The following is an 8,497-nucleotide window of genomic DNA, read 5'->3' on the forward strand; positions in this document are numbered from 1 at the left end:
AGACAATTTTGATAAGATGTCATAGAATTAGATGAAGAAAAAGAGAGTTAAGTATCATATCATGATACTATATCATAATAAATGATACGCTACTATATGTCATGCATGACAATAACTACATGATACTCCCTCCATTCCTAAATGTAATACACATAGAGAGAAGCCCACATATCAATGCATGTGCTGGCGTTATATTTTGGACGAGAAAGACCCCTATTGATTTGCAGCAGACACCATCTGCCCAATGCATCAGTAGACTAGAAAATTGGAGTAAAACTACTGCGCCCTCCCATCATCTTGCTCTGTCCCATCCCATGTGTACGAGAGGGAATAAACAAGGGAAGGAGGCGATGCATTGGGTGGGTTGGGAGAGGGTTAGCTCTATCTAAAATTGGCCTGGACTCGAACTACGCACTACATTACGGAATTGTCAGAAAACTAATACACACTATATTGAAGAACAAGGTATATAATACTACACATTAAGGAAAGTAGTATCATACACTAATATCATACGAATATATGATACTTCCCATTACAAGCAACCTCAATGCAAAGGTGCTTAACTTGTTGTAGCTAAGCATCCTTTATTTAATGATTTACTAGCAACTAAAGTTATCCATGCATTGATGGATTCCATTTAGGCCTCCTTTGGTTTGTAGGAATTTTATAGGATAGGATTTGTAAAGGATTTTTTTTTTGAAGCCCTTTGGTTTGTAGGAATGGATTCCTATTCCTATATAGGATAGGAATGAATCCTTCACATTTTGGAGGAAAAAAACATTAACCTAGACTTAATAGAAAACTTTATATCCTATGCATCAAATGACATCTTTTTCTTTACAGGAATTGAGATGTATGTCATCTCACTTCCTATGATTTTTCTATTCCTATAAAATGTCTATCCTATGAACCAAAGGAGGCCTAAGTGTTTTCCCTAGGTCCTTCTTCCTGGGGTCACCACATTCATCTCTCTCTTTTTAATTACCTTGCCATATTATCTTTTTTGCCTACATGACGACAGATTTAGCAGCTGTATAAGGTGGAGCATTGTGAGGGACCTTATTATTAGTGTATTTTTCACGTCGAACAGACCATGACGGCGCAACTAAGTTTAGTTAAGTTCTAGCCACTGATTTTAAGATAAAGTGTATAACCCTATCGCCAAGGACCGCGATGATAGGAAAATGGTTAGATTATGATTTTTTTTCCGAATCAGGGCCAAGTCGTTCTTAAGTTTAGAAAAAGGGGTGAAAACAGTGAATTCGGCCTGGACCGGGGCGTCGCCAAACAAAACGTTGTGCACCTACAGGGTTGGCCTGCGGCGTGTGGGCCGGTGTGGCCAGCCTGGGTCCGAGTGCTTCAAAAATAGCACTGGTGCACAGATTGTTCCCTTGCAGTGGATACGTCCTCCCGTAGGCGTTAGAGATAGCATATCGCTATCCCAGATGTCCACATGCATGGTGGGTTTGAATCATGAAGCCTGAGGAGGCGTCTTTGCGAGCAGACGAGTATACTTTCCCCTGGCGGCCTGCTTTATCATAGGAAAAAGGTGAGTATATATCACTACTTCCCTCCTCTGTCCTCACTCCCCAGGAAAGAAAGTAGCACTCACTAACTACTTCACTCCTCACTCCCCAGCAAAGAAACCTGCAGCGGCAAGCCGGAGGGGAGGGGCTGGCGGCGGCGACGGGGCTGCGAGCGGAGGGTGACGCTGTGTGGCCTGCCGCGGAGACGACCCTCAGGAGTCGATCGCGGTGTGGTGCCGACTAGATTTGGCAGAGCGGCACACGAGCGAGAGGTTGAAGACAACTCCAGAGCCGATCATTGGGTGGTTCACACGGTTATGAGGTATCTCAAAAGAGAACCCATTGATTTCCTGTGTCTTGCGTTCTCATATGCTGCGCTTTCTAACGAGAGAACGAAGAGCACCTAGCAAGCTTGGTCACAGGGACGTCGCCATGGGAAAGAAGAGAAAGCATGAGCACAACAGGTGAGTTGTTCATCTTATTTCATAACAGAATGCACAAACATGTACATCTGATTAATCTTAGTTTGGTTCTTCATTTTGTTCTTGCTTTTTTTAGGAACACAAGCATAACAAGAGATGAGACGCCTCTGGAAGGGTCTTCGGTTGCCTTGCCTTCTTCCATCTGTGACGTGCTAACCCAGTTTAAAGACATCATACAGGTAGGCATATTGATTCAACCAGAGTGACATTCGAAACCTGGTTTGGTGAAATAATTAGGGGAATAACTCTTGTTGATCTAGTCTCTCTTTCTTCAAATTGGTTATGAGATGGAGCACATGCATAATTGGAATTTTCAACCTATTTGATTAGGAACTATGTGCACCGTTGCATTTGTTTCTTTTGGCAGGTTAAAGTGAACACAGATGAACGAGTCCAAAGCCTTGAGAAAAAGGTTAAAAAGCTTCAGGAAAAGGTGAAAAGGAACAAAAGCGAGGAACTTCACAAGAAAGAGCGGATAAACAAACAAATTAAGGAAGATCTAAAGACAGAGCTGATAAGCGAGTTCAAGGAAGCTTTCAAGAGAGCTAAGGAAGAGCTGAAGTTAGAATTCGGGCAAGATATACAAAAGCTTGAGGAAACTGTTGAGAACAAAAGTAAGCAATATTTCAGCGTGTTCAAGGAGGATTTCAAGAAAGAGCTAGAAGAAGTGAAGGAAGAGCCCGAATCAGGGATCCAAGAACAGAAGCAAAAAGAAGTATATGCAAAAGTACATCCTTGCAATGAATCTCGGTCTCTCAGGTATTACGTTTCCTTGACTATGATTGATTAGTTGAACTACTATGCTCAAAAAGGTCATGACGCCCACAAAACGATTTTACAGTTAATAACAAGTTCTTGAAGTGATTTAAAAATGGTGCAACCTAAAACAGTAAAACGTAGGCGTATTGATTGGAACATATGTTGGCTGTTTGCCAATGGGCCGCCTGGTCCAGATGAAATGGAGTACACTCTTGACGTGACAGAAAGTAGTTCCTCCATATTTAATTCATTTGTTTGTGCGTCGGCCAGTTCCTTTTCAAGTTGCGTGGTGGGTTGTGATTCTGTCTCAATCATGTGACTAATCATTCACTTGCAGACGTCAAATCTTCTGTGTGATTTAGCTTTAGTGAGAGTGTATTAGTTTCGTTAGCCTAACGAGTGGTGTGGTATTGGTAAAAAATAAATAAATCATGTTTGGTAGTAATGATTGTTTAGTACTGATTGACTATTTTTAATTCAAACAACCTTGGCTGTTACCAGCACCTTGTTAGTCACTACTACTCCAGTTCTTTTTCTTTTGGCAAAAGCACCTTTTGGCATAGTTCTGACCAACGATGGCAAGTTACAATTTGGCTAATGGGCCACATTACATGGACCATTACTAAAGATGATTTCTTGTTCTGCCATGGAAATGGCAAGTAGATGATTTGTGTGCCTCATCTGCCATGTTTTTTATTATCATATTATGGCACCAGTATTCTATAAGGCCTTAGTGCCACTACAACCCACCATTAGAAAGCAGAGGTTCCACAAGTGAAATAGGCAACCACACCATATCAAAAGCTGTCAAGATCACTGGTCTATCCTACTTTACATATATAGTTTTATATCTATGGAAGACCTAGTATTGTGAACAGGATCAACCATGCATAACTTCATTGTTAAGATATTACTCACGCTGCTCGTACCTAGCATGACAGTAGTTGATTATTTATCTCTTCGTGTATATTCTGTTGCAGATCTCACCCGAATAAAAGCCATACAACAAGTTTTCAACTGAAAATTAAATGTAAGTTGAGTAGCCAGATTGTTTTCAAAGGAAAACCTATACGGACAGAAGATTCTGATCATATAGAAGTAGTATTATATGATGGTGGCAAACAAATTGCACCCGATCACCACCTTGCTTCAGCAGCAGTTGAGCTAGTTGTCATTGATGGAGAGTTCAGTGATCATGGATATTGGTCTAAAGATGAATTTGAACAAAAAATTATGAAACCGCGACAAGTGATCAACCAAAAGCTAGTGAAGAATGGAAATTTTAAACTGGATAGTGGGAGGTGTCGTCAGAAAGGCGTTGTTATTATGGAGAACTCCAACCGCAAGGATTTTAAGCTTGGAGCGATGATTGTGGAACATACAAAAGAAAGAGTTCTGGAAGGAGTATCAGACACTTTCCGGGTGCAGGAAGCTAAGACCGAAAAAGGTATTTGTCCCCCCTCCCCCTGGTATATGATATTATGGTTACATACTTCTTAGTAGTGTTTACAAATGATTACTTTCCTCTACATGAGATATGTTAGAACAATTTCTCACATTTTTTTCGAAAAGGAGGATTACCCCTGAATTTTTATATCACATATATATAGGATTGATACTTCAGTTCTCGTATTATTTACTTTTGTTTGCTTCCAAACTTTTTGCAGACCGTGATTCGGCAAGCAGTACCGGACATAACTTTTCACATGTGAAAAATAAAAACGGTAAATGCTCTTGTCCAAAAAGTGAAGAAAAAAGGATAGGAAAAAATATTTTGCCTACACAATTGAATAAAACGGTCTTCTTGTTTTCCACTAACCAACAGGGCAAGGTCCACATTACAGTCTTCCAACAGCAAGGCCAAATTTCGTCGGCATGCTGAACCCATCGCATATAGCATATGATCAGACAACTGGTAAGAGTTACTGCTTCGAGGCTTGAACTTTGTGCTCCCATTCAGAACACAAAGGAATAGTATTTCATTTCATGCTCACATTCAGGACATGGTTCAGTTGGTCCGCTTCCGGTCAATTATGTACCTCAGCAGGGCACCACTCATCTGGGAATTCGTGGTACGTAGTAGGGAGTATGTACTAGAATATTTCTATGTCATCAACTAAAGGAAATTATAGAAACATATCCACATTTCCAATTCTTTTTTCGGCAAGAATACATCACCTCTAGCTGCATCAGTTGACTTCCCACATATTGTCATTTTGCATTAACAAAATTGATCAAACCTATAGGCTGCCAAAAGTGAAGTTTTTTTATTTCTGCCAAGAATAAAGTCTGTCAACTTGTTTTATGCCATTTCCCAGGAAAAAAACTTGTTTCATGCCAGAGTGGGTAAGAATATTTATTGCTGAAGACCCCTTATGTATAACCTGGGACAAATTTCTGGTTTTCTGCTCATCTATAGGGCAAGGTCCGCGACATAGCCTTCCATCAGCACGACCAATGCCCAATTTCCTCAATCTGCAGAGCCCATCACAAATAACATATGGTCATACATCGGGTAAGAATGTGTACATGTTTCGAGCCTCCCATCCACCCCATCATAATGCAAATAATGATATTTCATGTTTACTTGCAGGAAATGGTTCAGTGGGACCATTTCCGATCGGGCATTTACAGCAGCAATACGCTACTCGACAGGGCACCACTCAAGTGGAAAATTATGGTATGTGGTAGGTGTATCATCACATAAATAAAATCGTAGAAGCATATACTCTTACTCTGCATGGATAAAATTCATCAAGCATGCAGATTAGCCTGCCAAGGATACAGTTTGCCACCTAGTTTCATTGGCTAATTATATATAGTAAGAAAGAATAATTAGTGCTTAGCCCCTCAACCTTAAATTACCCACACCCAAGTACCCCAACTGCAGAATGTATATTAGCGAAATACTCGTCAGTTGCTATGGAAATTAAATGCTCATATATTGCTATAGAAGTTATTTTACTGCATTGAGCTGGTTGAATGCTTGTGTCATTGATTATGCAAATAAAAATTCGTCTCAAAATTTTCATCAATCAAATCAACTAATCAAAAGATCTTTGTGAAACAAAAGAACTTTTTAAAGGATCTGCATACATGCATACATATGCTACATAGAATGCATGATAGTTGTGGTGATTAATTTCTTGACAACTTAAGAGGTGCTAATCTCTAAGGATGAACGGGCCACCACCAACCCAAACCCCCAAATCTTTATGAGTAAAGATACTATAACCAGAAACATCTTTCTGGTCATTGGCTCACAGGGAAAGATCAGCAGCAAAGTGTTCTGCCAACGCAGTGTAATTTCGCTGTCATGCCGGACCCATCACAAAGCACATACGCTTACACATCAGGTAATTAAAGTGTTAGCGCCTCAACGCCACACATGCCCCCATTGTGCAACTAAATGATAACATGTCATGTGCACTTGCAGTAAACGCTTCAGCCGGCCCACTTCTACAGCAACAGAACACTACTACTCATCAGGGTGTCACTCAGCTGGGAAATAATGGTATGTACCAGGAGTATGTACTTTTAGTTTTTGAGTTGTATGTACAATATTTCGTTACATGAAGAAAATTATAAAAACATATCTCTTATGTCACTTTGTGTTGATACTCCGTAGTAACCTCCAGCCTGCTGGTTGTTATACTCTTATTTATTTGGTTTTCTTTGAAAAGATCGGATCTGGATTTGGGTCTTGCGCTGCATGCATGTACTAACTCCAAGCTCCTCTTTGCTCGACAATTGTGATGAAGCAGGGTCGTCCTCTGAGATCTGCATTGGGCATCCTGGTAGCGATTTACTTAACAGCCCTTTGGCCGAGGTTCTGCGCAACTTAGCTCGAGGCGATGACTGCTCTGCTGATAATCCGGCCAATCCTGATGATCTCAGTTACGCCGGAGGACATATCCACCATGCAGTCGCAGCCGATCCGGGAGGGCATTCTGCAGGCCCTAGTCAACACTGGGGCATCAACCAGCTGCATATGGATTGTTCTGGTGACCTGCAGTTGCCCGGGGTTCTCCCTCAAACTCAAGATGGGGGAGCTATTGTCCCTGCTCCACGTACTGCTGCACCAGCTCCTGAGGGCACTCAGATGGATTTCACTCAGGCTATGGCGCCAGGTTCTTAAGCGCCATGGGAGCTATGAGGCTCGTCTTCTCCAACTACCGAGGGGCCTTGCCACCTCGGCAGTAACAAAATGGACTACCATGCTAAACTAACCTCAGTTTTCCACCTAATCTCGGACCATTCGCACTTATGTACCATAATGGTGGGCAATGGGCGCTGCATGGCTAGTGCATCGACATTGAACCCCAACGTTGTGTTGTACACAGTGGGTTAATTTCTGGCGTGTCATCGTTGCGTGTGGGTTTCGGGGCATGGATGATAGTTGCGAGCAAAGATTCTACGTTTTGATATTTCTTCCGTTCTTATCTCTAAATTAGTGCGGGTGACATTGCGGTTCCTTTTGGTTTCAGTTTGATACCAAAATATCCAGGTCTTCACAGCATTCACTGAGAATACTCCCTCAATTTCTTTTTAGTCCACGTATAACTTTTTTGTGTTTTTCTAGTTCAGTTTGCACCTTACACAAACCTTGCATGCTTACAAGTTACAAATACCAACAATGTGCATCACTGAATATTTAGAGAGAAGTCCATATTACAAATCTGAACTATCACCAAAGTCTAATGTACAATCCTGAACTTCAAAACCGTCTGTTTTGCAACCCCGAGCTTACAAAACCGGACAAAAAACCAACCCTTTTCATGTCAAACCATTTTTTGACTGGTTTTCAATGGTTGACTGGCTAGTCATCGCCCAGTCAGCTGCCATGTCATCATGGGCACTAGGGATACGGCTGTCTTTTTTCCTTTTTTCTTTCTAATCTAATCATCTTTTCTCCTGATTTTAAAGGGGTGAGGTCAGACCTTATTTTGTTCCAATCAAATCAAGCCGCGTATACGGGAGCACGGATGGGAACATGGGGAGGGAGCAGGCAAGTCTCGTCCCTAGACCAGTCCCATCTCTTTCTCCTTGTTCAGTTTCTCCCCACCTGATCGCATCTCACCATGCATCCCCGCCGCCATCGCCTTCACCGTCTCCGTCGCCGGTGGGTGCCGCCACACCTGCCACTCTCCCCCACACTGCACGTCGCGGCATAGGCGAGGGGGCTGATGCCGTGAGCCTACCGCAGCACCGGTTCGTCATCGAGGGACGCCGGGAAGATACAACAGGAGTCGGCCGTGGACGCGTCGAACACAATGAGCTGACGCCTGCTGGGTCGAGCAACGCCACCGAATCGAACCGTCTCCCCGTAGCCCTGTTCAGTTCCTCCCCACCCTCGCTGGATGTTGTAATGGCCCCGATTAATTGTTGGGTCGCTTCGGATTTGTCCTTCATCTTGAGAGGTGAACATGTTGTGAAGCCTTCAAAAAAAACTAGTAGTGCTTCCATTGCATGAGTTGCATTTAGATTTGTTTTACTGTGTTCGGTTGAGAGGGATTGAAAAGGGTTTGGCAGGGATTAAAGTGGATTTGCCTGAAAACCTCCCCTACAAGTCAAAACCTCCCCAAATCCCCTCCAATCCTCTTCTGGAGGGGTGTAAGAGCAACTCTAGCAGACCCCGCAAAACGCCCGGCCCGCAGAAATTCCGGCGAGTATGCGGGTTCGGGCCAATTTTGCGGTCAGAACAGACCCCGCATACTCGCCCGGCCC

At 42.7% G+C, this 8,497-nt stretch overlaps 1 protein-coding gene across 2 annotated transcripts; it reads left to right on the plus strand.

Moving 5' to 3' along the window:
• The first annotated feature begins 1,620 nt into the window (after nucleotides 1–1,620).
• Nucleotides 1,621–7,135, plus strand: LOC119332116. Of its 2 annotated transcripts, XM_037605285.1 has the most exons (12): nucleotides 1,621–1,993; nucleotides 2,088–2,190; nucleotides 2,379–2,770; nucleotides 3,751–4,217; nucleotides 4,438–4,494; nucleotides 4,596–4,685; nucleotides 4,771–4,842; nucleotides 5,190–5,285; nucleotides 5,364–5,450; nucleotides 6,037–6,126; nucleotides 6,207–6,284; nucleotides 6,535–7,135. In XM_037605285.1, exons 1-12 carry the CDS (start codon nucleotides 1,899–1,901, stop codon nucleotides 6,906–6,908), a joined length of 2,001 nt encoding a protein of 666 aa, XP_037461182.1. In that variant the 5' UTR covers nucleotides 1,621–1,898; the 3' UTR covers nucleotides 6,909–7,135. The 2 variants fall into 2 exon arrangements, with proteins under 2 accessions (XP_037461182.1, XP_037461183.1); XM_037605286.1 differs by lacking the exon at nucleotides 4,771–4,842.
• The last annotated feature ends 1,362 nt before the right edge of the window (nucleotides 7,136–8,497 follow it).

This window comes from Triticum dicoccoides, chromosome 7A, assembly GCF_002162155.2.
Source record: "Triticum dicoccoides isolate Atlit2015 ecotype Zavitan chromosome 7A, WEW_v2.0, whole genome shotgun sequence".
Lineage (NCBI taxonomy): Eukaryota > Viridiplantae > Streptophyta > Magnoliopsida > Poales > Poaceae > Triticum > Triticum dicoccoides.